We start from the raw sequence: 17399 nt of genomic DNA, 5'->3' as shown, positions 1-17399 counted from the left end.
ATAATGAATAAGAGTAAAATAATTATATTTTACTTAACACATTTTATACATATACAAAAATGTATTCAATTGACTACAAAGTACATTAACTTCAATTTTTAGCTGTACCTATTAATGTTCCATAAATTATGAACCTATATTTCACCTCAAAATTCTTTATTTGTTTTTTAGGTTGTTATTGATCAAGTCTCATTACATTCCTATGCAGGTTTGTGTTATGTCAATCATGATTTCTAATTAGTCCACCACAATTCTTATGCCTGGTATGCTTTGCATGTGATGAACGTATGGTAAATACAAGACTTGTTTTTGTACTAAAAAAATCTCTAAATTGTAAGACAGATATTTTGTCATTATAAAATCAAAATAATGAGGTTTGAAAATAAATGTTTAACTTTTACTGTACATTACAAATAATTTAGGCATTAAATTCTCCATTTTCAAAGCCTATAAAATAATTCCAGAATTCCATGAATTTCTGAGATTCATTAGAACTTCTGTAAAATGTGTTAATAAAGCCAGTGAACCATGTGGATCCTATCAGCATAGCATTATAGATAATAAACCATTACCCTTGATTCCTCTGCTAACATAGCATTCATATCCTGGTCACTTATTGCTGGCATATCTTTAATATCTTGATAATACCTAAAAAAGCAAGAAATTGAATTTCAGTTTCTAAATAATAAATAATTATTTATTATGTTACTTCTTCAAGTTACTGATGCTTTCAGAAGTAATTTGTGATTAACTTTTTATTTTTAGATTTCAAATAAAACACAATAAATTAGTATTATCAATTAGTTTTTACTTTTTTCTCTTTCAGTAAAACACCTTTTCTGAAGTTCTGGAAAAAGTAACATTGTAATTAAATTTTGCCATAACTTGTATTTTAACACCAAAACAACAGTGAAAATTAAATTACCTTTCAACCCAATCTTTGTAGACTGGAATGTCTTTTGCATACAACAGTTTACTACTAGGTGAATCTTTCCCTAATCTATGATCAGATGTAGAGCAAGCATCCATAAATGTCTGAGCCACCACCGATAGGCAGGAGTCAACAATGTTTGATTTGTTGATATCAAATACAAAGTTTGGGTTTTTAATAAGATTCACCCAGAACCGTAGGGGTAGGCTACAAAAAAAAAACACTTTTTGAGAAATAACAGCCAAACTTATAAAAGTTGTAGAGTAGATGATAAAATGTAGTCAAGTGAAACCCTCTTTCTATTATTATGCTATAATATTCACTGGCTGAATCTTTAAAATAGCAATCTGAGTACTTTCAGACAAAGGTAAATGTATAACAAAATCTACACTGATTTGGACATTTTGAACAAACAATAAACAGTGTTATGATATATGCACACACATTTACATATATCCAAGAGGGAAAAACTTGTTATAGTTTAGGAATAATCAGTTTAATATTGGCCTACCAGCCACATGTCAAATTTGATTCCTTCTAGACCTGTCTTTTAACTTACATCTATAAAAACACTTTATTACCAAAAGTACTGGAATAATCCATATTAATCACAGTCTGGACTTTATTAACACTTCTACTAACTGTTGGTATAAATCTGACAGAACAGACTGTTACTCTTCTTGGTAAGTAGTCCTAGGTGTGGTGAGCTACAGATTCTATGTCCAAAAAGAAATTCTGTTGTATAAAGGCTAGAGAATATGTGGTCCTTCTCTAATCAATGATCGGATGTACAGTAAGAATTCATAAATGTTTGTGCCACCACTGACAGGCAAGAGTCAACAATGTTCTATAAATGCCAGAAAAGGTGTGGTCTTTCTCTATAATACCCCCACAAGAACAATGTCTAAACAGTTCCAATACAAGGAAGTCATGAATTTCTTCACTATTACAACTAAATCAAGTCTCAACTTATTCATTCAAAGCACACAAAACGTAGCAAGGTTCATTACTCCATATTTATTGTTTTTAATCCTAATCTGAATGTTCAAATTAACAATAAGAAGAAAAGAAAAATCTGCAACCTTTTCATAGCAAGGAGTTCTCACACTATGTGAATGTCATCATCAATAACGTGATATGATCCTCTATTTCCACTAGAATATAAACACTGAGTGTTACTAGCTGTAAGTAACTGTACAGGACATATTCAGAGGTGCTAATGTTTTTGAAACAACAAAATGAGTTTTTTTTTATTTCATAACTCCCTAATAAATGATACACAAATAATTTTCAAAATGTATTAACTGTTCCTTAGAGGGGAAAAAAGAAAAAGACTAAGTCAATCATTAAACACTTTTGCAGATGTCAAAGAAAGTTTGTTAGAAGGTTGCTTACATAGAGAACTAAACAATCCATCATTGCTTCTATATTTACTACAGAAAACCTTTCTTCCAATGGTTTCTAAACCTAAGTTCATTTACTTAAATTGTCAAGTTTTAGGTTTTGAAGTACAGTTACGCTTATTTTGTGTCAGTTTCTTTAAACTACATGTTTTGAATAAGAGTACTTTATCAAAGGATTGACTTAAAATATTTCCACTGCTTGAATATTATGGCTAGTTTTATTCTATTGAATCAATTAACTGTATTGGAAAAGTGACCAAAAAAAAAAGGTTAAAACAACAACAAATGTACCATACAAACCACCAACACTAAGGTATCAATCAGTTAACTATCAAAAATTAAACATTACTAGGTCAATTTTGAGAATTTCTGTATATCTAAACAAATTATTTTCTAAGACTATTTTTCCAGGAACTCATTGATTATGTTTTATGCATCAGTTAGTTATTGTTGCACAATGAAAGTAATGTCTCTACATGTACTTATACATGGAGTAGTAATGTTGATAGTATTTTAAGCACAATGATAGCACATGCCGATATGGGCTTCATTTATAGTGTATGGTTACTAATTGTAGATGCCATGGTGCAAGCGAGATCTTTTGTGACTTGATAGTGTTTTTAGTGCTCAGTTATTTGTTTGCTGTTGGAAAAGTTATAATAGGTTTGTGTGCAGTTGTTCACAAAAAATTAAAACAAGAGGACTTGGATGGGCAGTTTTGATTCACACTTCATATTTCGCACATTCAAAAAAGGGTGGTAAAGAAGTATTCCAAATTACGACATAAACCTTTTTTTTTTTCATTTCATCAGCACAGTTTTGATTTCTACACTGCTTTTAATATTAAACAACTTACTTAATTGTTTAGTTCTAAGTTTATTCAGAATATTTTAATTCTTTTTACTTGTACCATTCTTCTCCAACAGAGTAAAAAAAACTGACTTTGATAAAATATACCAACTACACTGAGTATACATGACAAACACTTCAAATTCTAGTGTAAATGTCATAAACTTCCACCTGTTTGACTTCCACGTATGAACAACTTCTTTGTCTGTAATCTCATGCTGGACAGCTTGGTCATCCAGAAAATCAAACATATATTTGATAGCCAAAGGTAGAGCACTGCCTCTGTGAGCTGTACTAAAAATTGTTTCAAAGAGGTCATCCACAAATTTCTGCAGCGTGCCCTGTTAAAAAACAAACAAACCTCAGACTAAGATAAAATCTATTGGAAAAGTATAATCAGCTATCATAACAAAGTGTAAAAGAATACAACTATGAAACAGTCCAAGTTATGACCTAATATATATAGTCCTTTATACCTATTTTTCAGTTTTGTTTTTCATTATCAAATTTCCAAGATTGTGTTACATCATTTGATGACTACATATTTTGATTTTTACCATCGATAAAAAACACCAAAAAACACTTAATTTGCCATTGATATCATATACACAGGACTCCCCTGCTCAATAAAATACTCTAAAAATCAGTAGCAAAAGAATATGATCTAAGCATACAACAATGTGATTTTTTTCTTTGGTAAGTGAGGGAAATGTGTAGCAAATAACCTTAGTTGCTAGAAGTCTCGTGAGGTAGATTTCAGATACCATCTTGTTTCCTCTTTCCCCTTCTTTAGGTTCAGCATCATGATGTTTTACCTAGGAAATTAATTTTTACTGAAGTATTATCTTTTCTTTTGTAGATCCTATATTTCTATAAAAAGCTTTAGCTATAATCCTTTTAGTAATCACAGTATTAAAGAGAGTATCAGATGAACTAATGAAATTCATGCTCATATCAAATAAAGTAAAAAACACATAAAATAACTGTACAAGTTAGAAAAAATATAAATGTATACCTGGATCTTATTCATGCATACCAATAACAAAGTATGGTAGACATGAAATGTATTAACTTTATACAGAAAACATCTTTTTAGTGGTATACTATTACTATTTGTGATTGAATACCATACAAATTCATAATTTCAAATTTTCTATTACTATTCTATAAATACTTCTACTAAACCAAAAAAGAACAAAGAAGTTAATTTTGCAAAATTCATTAAAACTAGATAATTTTAAAATATTAGAAAACATGCAGCAGATAGACAAATGCTTTAAGAGGATTGAAAGGTTAAATAAACAAGTCCACTAAAATGGGTTATATTTCTCACCAGATGCCAAGGTCTAAAGTTGGCCTCAGGATCATGGTTCAGGGGTGAAGTAGCTCGACTTAGAGGAGGGCTTGTTTTCAGTGGAAAGTTTAGAGTTTCTGTTTAGGGATAAAGTTCAACATTAAGGTAACCAGAATACATTTCACTTTTTTGAATAAAAATAAAGTTTGTTATGCAAAAACTTTTAACACTTTCACTGGTACATTTATTAATAAACAATTTTTCCAACACTAAATTTATTTAAAGATATACAATAAATAAATAAACAAATACAATTTAATACTTCGTTATTTCTCTGGTAATATTGGAAAAAAAATACTCTTCTTCCATAGTGGTATAAAGTTCAAACTTGCATGCAGTTAATATCTTGCTTTAAGATTAAAACAAAGGTTGTATAGTGCGTCCCACATGTGCGTATCCTTGGGAGAGAGGATTAAAAAAATACTATCAATTTAGCATGTTTGAAATACAATTTACAATTTCTTCTTTTCAACAAAAATTTATTGCCCAAACTGAAACTAATACCCTAAAATGTAGCTTTTCTACAATATTTCATTACCTAATTTAATATTCCACAAGTATGCAACTATGTGTTTCATAAAATGTTTACTAAATAGTTGACCTACCATATTTGTGTGACTTTTCATTTTTCTCTGACATGATTGAAATGTTATACATTGATGACTGCCTAGGGACCAATGTTAAGAAAGCCTCATCTGGAACCTGGAAATAAAAAAAACAATAAATGAAGACGTTCAAAATGTTCAAATTTATGGAGAAAATTTTCCAACTATTATAATACATACAACAAAGATGAAAAATGATTCATCAGGTAAGTTAAACAGCTGTGTCTTGCACTTTCTTTTTTTGAACATTTACCAATGTTAACAAGACCAACAATTCTTCAAAAAGCCCAATTTGATAAGAAAATGTTGTGTGCGTGTCTATAAAAACAGTTGGGAAACAAAATAAAATCAATCTTTCTTCCATACTTCAAGCCACACATTTTCTGCATCACCACATGTTAATATATACTTAAAAATAATAAAAGTACAGAAAAAGCTTTTCCAAAAGTGCTATAATAGTTTGTTACATTTAAATAATAGAAGTCATTCTTGTAATGAAAATATCAACAGCAGCATGAATAACAAACCTTGTAATGACTAAGTGTGTTCAAGCGCCTCCAATCTCCTTCAATCCTTGAAGTTGAATCTTCATCAGATAAAGTCAGCCTACCATGTGTGCCCGCTCTCCATTCTAAAGCAACAAGAAAACAGTGTTTCTAACTGCATGAAATAATGTTTACATTCTCTTTAAGAAACGTTTATGAAACAGCAGTAACCCTCAACCTCACAATGCATCATAAAAACTAAAAAACAAACAAGTATCAAAATATTAAAAAATAAATTATTATAAGAAGAGCATTAGCTTTTATAAATGAATACAAGTATGCATATTTTTCTATACAATTTTATTTCAAGTCTTAGCATCATACAAGCTTGGTTTCAAATGTTAAACTAATAAAATTTCCTTTGTTCACAAAGTTCTTTTTTCTCTGATCAAGTCTTTATCAGAAGGTATCATGTTACAGAACAAAGAATGAGAGAACTTTAAAGAATAGTGGAAACTATTAAGTAAACAAGCTGTAATGGTACCTCTTCATATTTTCCAACAATGCTTAAAATTGTTGGTAAAACATTTTGTTAACTGCCACAGAATGGACAACCATGTTTCATTGTTTTCTATTAACTTTTCCTACAAGTTGTTTGAACAATAAAACTTGACTATGAACTACAAATCCCAATAAAATATAAAATATTAATTACATGCAAGTATAATGGAATTTTTTTCTGATTGGTAAAAGCAATGAAAATTAAGAAATGTGAGCAAAAAAATATAAGTTTTATTTTAACTTAGTTACAAACTAAGCACTATGAAAATAAATGTTTCAGTCATACCTAAATCTAAATTTTCTTTCACTGGTCTTTGAGAAAACGGAGTGTTTCTATAGATAGCATCTAAAGCCTTCTCCTTCACTTGGGAGATGGTATCACAGTCTAAAACTCTCACTGGTGTCTCGGTGTTTTCCCCTGGTGGTTCTAGTCCTGTGACATATCCCGTCTGGGATGACATTGACACTAATACAGACTGAAAATAATACAATTTTTAAATGTGGAATTAAGTTATTGTACAAATTCAAGGTTAACAATGAAGTTGGTAAATGGCAAGGTTCTGTAACACACAACAAAAAAACATTACACAGTTATTTTAGATTTTCAAGCCATTGTCTTAAAGAAAAATTGACAAATATTTTGCTTAATTTGCTCAAAAATATTTTTTCAGCTTCTTAATTTGTTTTCACAAAACATATGAAAAATCATTTAAAACATATCTTTTATCAATTCAAAAATAACCAATTTAAGCCCACAAATAATGACTTAGACAACCATATGCTCCATATTATGCAATATTAAAATAAAGATAATTTTAATTTTACCATGCCCTTATATTCCACAGACTGCCGGATCAATTTTTCTTCTGAGAGAGAGTAACGGGCTTCGCTAGTTATAGCATCAACAGGTCCCTTATCCACTTGTTGTTTAATAGCTCTGTACAGAACAAACAGTGGCTCACCTGCACATTCCTGTGAACCAAATTAGGTACAAAGATTTAATTAGAAAAAAAGCCATTTAGGGTTAAGAAAAAAACAATAACAATAGTTAATAAAACACTTATATTGACAGAATATGTCAAGAAAAGAAGAAAACTACTTATATCATTACAAAAAATTACTTTATTAAGTGCACAAAGCAGAATTTTTATAGCAGTGATGTAAAAAAACAAACAGTAAAGCATGGCCAACTGCCACAATGACAAAAAATTGAACAGTACATTTTTTTTGTACATAAATATTTCAATAATCAGGTTATTGATATCTAAAAAATTAGTAGTTGAAAGGAGCAAATTTTACCTTAAGGAATTTATAAAGAAGAAAAGTAAACCAGGACGACAGCATCTTCTCAGCTACAGATTCAGTTCTACATAAAAAGCAAACAAACTGATGTATAGTTATTGTAGCAAGATACACATTATTACAAAGTTCTAATGATTTCATAATTTTCTTTGTATTTTATCCAAATAATCACTTTATTTTTAAATTAGATTTTGAAGGATATATGCTAATATAAAAATAAATAAAGAATTGTACAGCTAATATTTTTAAGAAAGCAAAGATTTTTAATAAATGTACCAACCTCTATGGCAAAAAAGCATCAAGTTTATATGCTATAAAGGATTAAATATTTTTATAAAAAAATACATATTCATCAATTTTGTTTTACAGAAAAGTGATATCATTACTGAAAATAGTCATTAGAAAATTTGGCCATTAACGTTTCTGTTGTTGTTTTGGTGTGTTCATAAAAATGGTGTATATTTTGTAATGTTTTCTTTTATACAAAAATCAAATTTCCATTTTTGGACATATTAACCCCAAAATCACTATGGCTCATCTCCATCCCTAATGGAAGCAGTTGGTGAAATTCAATAAAAATATGCAGTTCAAAACTCTAGCTACTGTATGGAATATAGACTTATATTTAAATGTGGACATGCAAACAGGTTGACATCAACCCTGTATCCCCCCAAACCTTCTCAGCCAAGGGAGATAAAAACCATTACAAGCTAGTTAATAAAGTTTATTTGTCTCACCTTCTTAACAGTAACTTTGGATGACTCTTCCCTTCAATACATTTTTCAATTAAGTCTGCTAATAAGGTTTTCAGTATGCTGAAACAAAAAGGTTTGTTAAGTGAGCAACCTTTGTCATTTTCTTAATAACTCTTGTAAAACAGTTCCAGTTCCTAGATTGACAGGTGGTCAACACTTATGTTAGAAACTTTTAATTATATCTAAAAGGTATGACTAACACTGTACTTATTTCTGATCATTAATGTATGCTACTGTTACACTTCTGATATGACTAGAGACCATTTGGAAAATGTTACTTTCATCAAAAGGTTAAACTGTTTTATTTTAAGTGTTAAAATTTCACTTAAAAGTAAATATGTTTGAGACTTAAAAATTTCACCTATTTAGTTTTAAATGTAGCAAACCATTTATTAGTCACGAGAAGAATAAAGTCATAAGAATAAAAGACGAACTTACTCTGTACTATATTCCATTTTTCCCTGAAGTGTTACCATGATCAGAGAGGCCACATTCACTCTAGATGAAAAAAAAACAAATGTCCTCAAAAAGTAGAACAGATATAAAGAAAGAAAATACACCTCTCTTTAAAGCCTAGAACTTCTTAGAGGGATTATGAAAGTCTCATAAGCTTTTCGAACTTGAGTCACAAAAAACACGTAAACAAAAATCACTATATAAATTAATCTTACTAGCTACTGTTGAGTTTTCTATGCACTTTATAAAAAAAATGTGCAATTTTACACAATTTTGTTTGTTACATGTTTTTTTTATATTGAGCATTGTAACAAAAAACATAAAATTACTCAATTATATTGCAATACGTAAATAACACAGCATAAAAACAAGTCAGTAATCTAAGAGCTAAACCTCATTTTATACAAAAATTAATCAGTAAAGCACAGTAAAATACGTTACAAAGAATTGTTTCTTTGTTATTTTGTATTTTACAATAAAGTTTGTAGTATACATGTAATCATTAAAATCATTAGATGTCAGTTATGTTTTAACAAATTATACTGAAAACATTCTCTACATTAATGTTTGAAAGAAAAATCACAGCTTTTTTAAATACATTACTCTACTTAAAGTAACAGGTCTTTTTACATTCCAAAGTTTTAAATATTTACCAATCATCAACACTTTGCATTCAGGTATAAGAAAAGAAAATGTCACATAGCAACAGAATTATCTGCTTCCATCCCTAATTTTGAACTGTCAATCAGAGGGAAGGCAACTGGTCAACAGCGCTTATCACCATTTCTTGTGCCATTTTTTCTTACCAAAACAAAGTGAGATTGGCAAGCTCATATAGCAACCTCCACAACTAACAGGTCATGTATGTTTGGAACCATGTTTCAATTCCCTAAACTGCAGATTGTTATTCAAGTGTCCTAACCAATAAGCCATGCCAGGTTCTTTTATGAGAAGTAAAATGTTTAATAGTTGAATAAAAAATAATGAATTATTTGTCCTAATTCCAATATTAATAAAAAAGTGCAATTAATATCAGTAGCTAAAACAGCATTTAAGTTAAATACAAAACCACTATGGGTGAACAGTAATACCTGTCTTTCATAGAAAAATAACGATTTGATTCCAAAGTTCGGATGAACAGTAGTAGAAATGTTTTGTTCATTACCAACTGACCAAACAGACGAAGACCTTTTTCAATGTTTGCTTTCTTTACAGAATCAACCTATTCAAACAAAAAGCATGAAATTAGTTTTCTAATGACCTGATGAAGTCACATCCATTCACAATACATGGTGAAACGTAACATTTTTAACTCTTACATATACCAATTGTCATTAAACAAGAAAGACATGAGAGCGAATTTTTAACTGTTGTTAAAAAAATCACTTTAAAAGAAGTAAATTATTATGCTGGCCTTGGATAAAACACAACAAAAACACATACTTACATCAGTTGATTTTAATATTGTATTTTCTTAGTAAGACATGATTATATCATGAAAGAGTAACTTTTAGAACAAATATCCATGAAAATATTCATCTTACAAATACCAAGTTTGCAAAAAACACAAAAGGATTTAATAATACAAATACATTGGAATAATTTACAATCATTTCTTTGAGAACTGGATGGTTCTCTGAGTTGGGGAACAGAACTTTCATTGAGTAAGTACAGTAGTCAAGAAATGGAATTCCTCCTGCTGTCATGTCACTTGTTAGATCAGTCATTTCAGTTTGCAGTTCAGCAAAAGCTATAGAAATAAATATCACAACATTTACTAATTGAAAACAGCTTCTAATAAACAAAATAGTATTTCTGAATAGTCAGTAAACTAGCTATCTTTATCTATACCTATATGAACATTAATCTTTTAGAAATTTAGTGAAATTACATATACTTCCAATTAAATTATATTATTATACAACTTGAATAATCATATTCCCTTTGATTTATTGGTAATTTTAAAAAGACACTAGTTGTATACTTAATGATCATTCCATTTTTTATAGCACACTGTATGTTTAGATTACTAGATGTCCTAAAGGTGTAGAAACATCAGAGTTCTTACACTCATTAATACCTCACATACAGATTTACAAGGTACTTTCTAGTTCCTTTACTGAAGCCTAAAATTGAAACATCTCTAAGTCTTTTACTTAATAGGTAGTTGTAGTCCTCAAAGTTCTCAAATCCACCATATCTACTCTGCATAAAGTTCTATTGAAATAACTTCATGACCTTACAATACTATAATAATGATAGTAATAATAAAAATGAAGAACTAGCTTCTCTTACATTTAACAAATACTGACTACTAACCTTCTTTACACTCACTAGCGACCCTCAATTCTAAAACATCCATCTGTTCTTGCATGTTTTTAAGAACGCGGCTGCTCTCCATAGACTTACGCCTGTAAAGGATAACTGCTATAATGACCACCAACAGAAAGGCTATCCCACCTACAAAGGCACCAATAATCAGTTTCTGTGAGATAGAGCTATCTTGAGATGAGGGTGCTTCATAACTCAACCACCCTATGGAATACTTCAAGTTGTACCCAACTTCAACCTGCAGCGAAATAGAAATGTTTCAGTTTAATGCCAGAAAACTGATCTTTGCTTTTACAATCATCTTGTAACAGATATACATTAGTAATAAGCAATGGAGAAAATTATATTAATTCATTTACATGAAGTACTAACACGATTGTTTTCATTGTGAAGTAAAAGAAATTAACTTTTTAAGGGGAGCAAGCTTCACCCATAATATTTTAAAGATTTATTACACTGTGAATTAATAACTAATGACAAAAATACTTCAGCCTGACTAAATTAAATGATACATGTTAATTATTTAGGAATGCAACTGAAAAAAAAAAAAAAAAAAACCATTGGGTTTGTTCATAACAGATTATATTTCTTAGACTCAAGTTAGAACCCAATAACTATCACAAAAATATAAATTTTCACAATATAAGAAAAAGAGAGGAGTTGGTTAGGTAATTCAATATTCACTATTTCAGAACTTTTTAAAACTCACAATAACTTGTGGAATGCTATCAGGATTAGGATTTCCCTCTGCATTACGATCTGGAGGTTGAGATGTTGGGGGACGACAAGTTAGTTGGGACCGAGAAAGAGATGTAACATTACAAAAACTTGAACCAATCCGGACTATAACGTCAGTGTCCTGAGAAGCTCTGTCCAAGTTTTTGCCCTGAAACAGAAGAATATTTGTAAAAGTTTCAGGTTATCTGCTATAAACATATTATGTAAGAAAAACAATAACTTATCGAAAAATTGCCTTTTTGTATGGTAAGCAGTTGATACATCTTTGCTTTAATTCTCTATAAAAGAAGAAATTTAACTATTTTCTGTGTAACCTTCTAAGCCTAAAATAATAATTTTAGTACAGTTTTGGTTATTCATTATATTTATCCACACCAATTAAGGTATCCATTAACACAAAAAAAACAAAGACGACAATGTTCATATTTCTTATAAGAACAAATGTAATAAACAAATACTTAAAACTAAATTGAATTGGGTTACTATTACTCTATTTATTTCTTCCATACCCCTGATTTAAAGCTTGTGTAATTCGAAACACCATAATAACTACATTTGCCCTTAGAGTGGATATGAAAGATAAAGCAAACTGATTGATGTAATATAAAATATAAATAAAGACTTGTGAGATAAAGATGTTGAAATTTTTATGGCACTGTAATCTTATACACATTTTGATAACTTTTTTTTTTTCGCTACCAGCGGCTTCCTGACATTTTTATATAATCATACAAAATTAAATAAAACATTTGATAATTATATATTGTGGTTCCTGTTTACACACTACTAACTATAATAAGTCCAAAAAACAAACTGCAAAAAATATGTTCAAATCTTATTACATCACTATTAATTAAATCTCATAGTGCCAAATTAACCCAAAGAAAAATGTTAATATTACTGAAAGTGAATGAAGAACTTAGAGTTTAATCCAACTGGAAATTTAAAATGAAGATAAGCATCTTTACTTCACATTTCTTTCCAGTAATTTTAATCTTCATCCAACACCAACCAAACCAAATTGTTATTCCTGCTCCTAGAATTAAAACTTATAAATTCACAAAAAAGGAAATTATATTAACAATACACTTGTTAAAATGCCTAAATGATAAATATTTGGTTTTAGTGAAGAAATCAATGCTAATATCTGTTTTTCAAATTAAATTTGCCTAATACAGGAGAAAACCTGGTCAGGTACATAAAACCACTAATTCAATACTCACATTAATAGTTAAGTAATCACTTTTGTAGTACTTGATGTTATTCTTCTCAGAAAATTTTTCATACACTGGATCAGGAAAAATTTGAAATCTGGTAAAGCCAGGACGATAACTCAGATTTTTAAGAGATTCGACATTGTCCATCAAAAACCCATAGTGAAACTCTTTTGGATCACCATTAACAAAATCTGATTGGTCAATGGGAACTGCTGGACTTTTACAACTCATAGTTTCTGCTGAAATTGCATCACAGTGGCCTGTATATAGCTCATCATTGACTTCCACATAGATCATGGGTTTTCGGACAATATTTAGAAAACTTCCTTTCACCATAATGGTAATCCCTCCACTCGGGATACCTCGCGGGCCTTTCTGGCCTGTAGATCCTGCTTCTACACTAGTCACTGTGGGGTCATCTACATATAAAAACTTGTATCCATCAAAACTGCACAAACCTTTGTCAAATTTTACTCTGACTTTCTTCTGCCCAATCTTATCTGATGCTGGGGTAATACAGTGGATTAAGTTTTTTGTCCGGCTACAGGAAACAAAATGAGAATCATCCAAATTAGGTATTTTTTGTAACTAGAAATTAAATATAATAGTACACATTGAATTTCTAAGCAACACATTTCTAGGAAACCACTTCTGATAACACTGAAGACTTTGCTGTTTTTAGGGTTTTCCATAAAATATAAATAACCAGTTTCTGTTTTAAAATAAAACAAGTGACAGGTATTTGCAGAAAGAACTTATCTGACATTCAAGGAGTAAATTAAAATATGTATAAAGAGGTATTAATTTTCATGAAACTAACTTTTATTATGTTTGAGTTTCTCTTAAAAGAGATGCTTTAAATGATGTATGTATTAGGTCTTACCATGTTAATAGTCATCTGTTTCATAAGCCAGATACATTCTACATATTTTATTAAGTTTATATAACTGAAAAACCTAGACAAACACCTTTTTTATTTGCAGTAACAATGCAAGTTACATATTGTATACAGGAAAACAAGTAATAAAACAGATAACAAAAAGATAACATCTTTTGTGTACAGTTATTTTAAGGATGGCAATAACATTGTTTAACATTAAGACCAAGGATTTATTTTTGTTTTCTCTCATAACCATTGATGTAGAAAATTCTGTTTGTCATTTTTTTTACATATCATTTTTCATAACTTTAGTGTTAATTTTGTTACAAAATAGGTTTTATGGCCAAAATCAAAACCTAAAAATGTCCTAAGTTAAGATTGTTTTATATCATTTTCTTATGTTTTTAATACAACTGATTTAACTACAAATTACAACATCACAGTTACACTTTATTTCACAAAATATTTATATTTAATTCCTTTGTCATACAAATTTTGAGATAATAGTATGGAAAATATTTGCTGTTGATATATATATGATTACTAAAGTAAAAAAAAATATCTTGGAGAAAGTTACACAATTGGGCAATTTCCACACACACTTCTAAAAATCTTACTTAATAATTTCACATTGAAGGGGACCAATAGTGGCTTCTACACTGCTGCCTGCATTCATGTGGATTCCCCAGATTTTCAGATGAGTACCACCAGACTTGGGTCCTTTACTGGGGTTGATATTATTAATCACTGGTTTCTAGAAAAAGAAAGACAAATAAGGTTTAGCACTATTAATCATGCAAAAACTGCATAACACAAAAAATTAAAAACAACAATTTCAGACATTTTAAAAATTAAACATACCACTAACTGTAAAACTCAAATCCCATGTGTTGAGTTTGAATGAATGTCACATTTAGCATGGAGATCATGTTAAACATTTTTTTTTCTTATTACATAATAAAAAAATGAATATACAACTGTCACATACTGAAGTTCTTACATTTCTTCCAAGGACAGTTATGAAGTATATCACAAATGTGAAAACTTTAAACTTAATGTCTATTGGTGAACTCAATTCCTAATTACTATAAACTTACTACAAATTCATAAGTTGTAGAAGAAGTTGCAGTGTGATCATTTAGTACTTTAACAACAACAGGACCTATTATGGATGCTGTGCTTGATGTGTGGGATGTTCTTTCCTGAAGGCTTCCCACCTCACATACAATTCTAAACAAAAGAAAAATTAATATTACTTCATAAATTTCAAAATATAGTTTAAATTGTTTTACAATAATAATCCTGTAAAATCCTATTAAACTGAAAACTCTTCTCAAAAATATCACAAAACATAAGCTTACATTCATGTTGTGGAATTTTGGTTTCCCTCATATCCTCTGGTGTCGAGAGCCTCAATTAACTTGTATATTTTTATCTAGTACCAGACTAGGTTCCAACCAAATCTTATTGAGGTGTTTTTTGTATCACAAGAGTGGCAGAGATTTATTTTGTGCTTTACCTGTTTGTGACAGAAACTTTCTAAATGAAGAATTTGACATACATTTATGTTTCCAGTATTTTGTACACAAGAGAGCATTTAAATGTCTCATACCTATTCACTGTGGTTATATGCATGTGTCCAAAAACTACATATAAAAAAGTATGAGTGTAAAACATAAACTCAGTTATATTTACATAGACTCCTGCCTTGTTTGAAGGGGAAAATAATGTTTTAAAGGAATGGGATATGCATGACCAGGATAATGCTCCAACAGAATTCAAGGAAAGCAGAACCTGCTTGCTGAAATTGTTTTTTTACAGCTTGACTTTTTTTATCCCATCACTCTAACAACATTGGTTAGTTACACTTTAAATGATATTCATACCAGTGAAATTTGACAGAGTCATATATTATATTCTGAATAGTTCGACAGAAAGCATTACAGTCACCAAGTTTAAATTATAGAGAGCATGAAAATGTGACTGAATGTTTATTAATAAATGTTTTACAATGGGCAGAAAGGCTTAATTTGCTCTAAGAACATCATCTACATAAATGCTTGCAATTCTACCATATTAAAAAGGTTAGCATTTGAATAACACTCCAATGCTTTTTATCACCCAAATGTAATTAATGACAAAGAAATTGGCATCAAGACTATACAAAATAGTCTGCTAAGACAATATACCAGACATACATTACCAATACTGGTACGGTTTCTTTACTAACACTTAATATTTATTTTTTTCTAATAAATCCAGTAAGAAACTGCATGTGGTGTTAAAATTCAAAGCCCTAATATTGGCATTAAAAATTGGAGAAACTTCACCTAAATTAAAGATGATGGCACTTCTGAACTTAATGCAATTCCAACATGGCATGAACTGGTGGCAAGGGCATTCAAATCACATTTTGCAAGTCGTGGATTTGAATGCTTGATGCTGAACATGTTTGCTCTTTCTGCCATGGAGGTGTTATAATTTGACAATCAATCCCATTATCTGATGGTAAAAAGGTAGCTCAATAGTTGGCAGCAAGTTGCCTTCTCTCTAGTCTTTCACTGGTAAATGAGGGATGGCTACCTCAAGAATCACAACTACCCCCAAGGGCTATAAAGCAGCCTTGAAATTCATAAATAAATAAAAATTCCTATGGATCAAAGAATAAATGCTAGACATAGGGGTGGGTCTGATCATACATGCATTTTGAAAATTTGTGCCTAAAACAACCTAAAATTAACCAGCTTGGAATCAATAAAGGAAAATTCCTTGTACTTAGTACAATGAAATAAGAATGGCTTTAACAAATACAGGCTTGTAGGGCTTCTTCTGGGATTATTTTTATTGATCATGGGATGGAAGTTAAATGTTGTTTACGTGGGAAGCTGTCATGGTTGTTTTAGTTCAGGTGCAGTAGAAAACTTATATAATTCATATTTTGTATGACTGACAACAGTATCAGCTATGAAATATAAAGAAATCATTATGTTAGGTGATTTAGTAATGAATAGGATAACATAACACTTAGTACTCTCATCATTTAAGAGACATAACTGGCTAAACCTTAAAGAAATGATCAAATATCAAATTCTTTGAGTCTTTTTTTTTTTAACATGTGAGAATTTTCTTTCCGAGAAGAAATATCACCTAAAATTCATTTCTATGTTGCTATTTTTACCAATCTGTTTCCTTACTTTCTACTTTTCAGTCTGACTGCAGGTTCTTGGGTTGAAGGATACTGAAGTTTAGCTTAGCATTATGGAAGTTATAGTCTGTAATTCAATGAAACTAAGAAATTTCAAGAATCATGAACAATGATGAATTTGAAGGATTCTTCAAATCATGTGTGGCTTTTAGGAGCAGTTAATTCAACATGTTGTTAGCTAAATATATTACATTTGTGTTTATCATACAATATGAATGATGCAGTTTTTAATCACAATGCACCATCACTTTTAAACAAAGAGAATTCTGAATTATTTAATACACACAGAGTACAAAAACTTGAAAGTCTTTACACATGTAAAAATAT

General features: G+C 29.9%; 1 protein-coding gene across 19 annotated transcripts in view; it reads right to left on the bottom strand.

The window, feature by feature from the left end:
- The window catches only part of LOC143223520 (plexin-A2-like), a 224718-nt gene that overhangs the window by 3780 nt on the left and 203539 nt on the right, over nt 1-17399 (bottom strand). For all 19 annotated transcript variants that reach the window (XM_076451680.1, XM_076451711.1, XM_076451671.1 and 16 more), the window contains 19 exons: nt 14965-15097; nt 14485-14621; nt 12994-13528; nt 11742-11918; nt 11021-11270; nt 10309-10451; nt 9793-9923; nt 8684-8743; nt 8228-8305; nt 7488-7554; nt 7014-7160; nt 6475-6664; nt 5670-5773; nt 5143-5239; nt 4517-4614; nt 3909-3998; nt 3355-3524; nt 926-1138; nt 573-648 (listed from right to left, as the gene is read on the bottom strand). In XM_076451680.1, the coding sequence (XP_076307795.1) occupies nt 573-648; nt 926-1138; nt 3355-3524; nt 3909-3998; nt 4517-4614; nt 5143-5239; nt 5670-5773; nt 6475-6664; nt 7014-7160; nt 7488-7554; nt 8228-8305; nt 8684-8743; nt 9793-9923; nt 10309-10451; nt 11021-11270; nt 11742-11918; nt 12994-13528; nt 14485-14621; nt 14965-15097 (2896 nt within the window). The remainder of the gene's footprint in view (nt 1-572; nt 649-925; nt 1139-3354; nt 3525-3908; nt 3999-4516; nt 4615-5142; nt 5240-5669; nt 5774-6474; nt 6665-7013; nt 7161-7487; nt 7555-8227; nt 8306-8683; nt 8744-9792; nt 9924-10308; nt 10452-11020; nt 11271-11741; nt 11919-12993; nt 13529-14484; nt 14622-14964; nt 15098-17399) is intronic.

Source organism: Tachypleus tridentatus, chromosome 1 (genome assembly GCF_004210375.1).
Source record: "Tachypleus tridentatus isolate NWPU-2018 chromosome 1, ASM421037v1, whole genome shotgun sequence".
NCBI lineage: Eukaryota > Metazoa > Arthropoda > Merostomata > Xiphosura > Limulidae > Tachypleus > Tachypleus tridentatus.
This window is presented reverse-complemented; position numbering and strand designations above follow the sequence as displayed.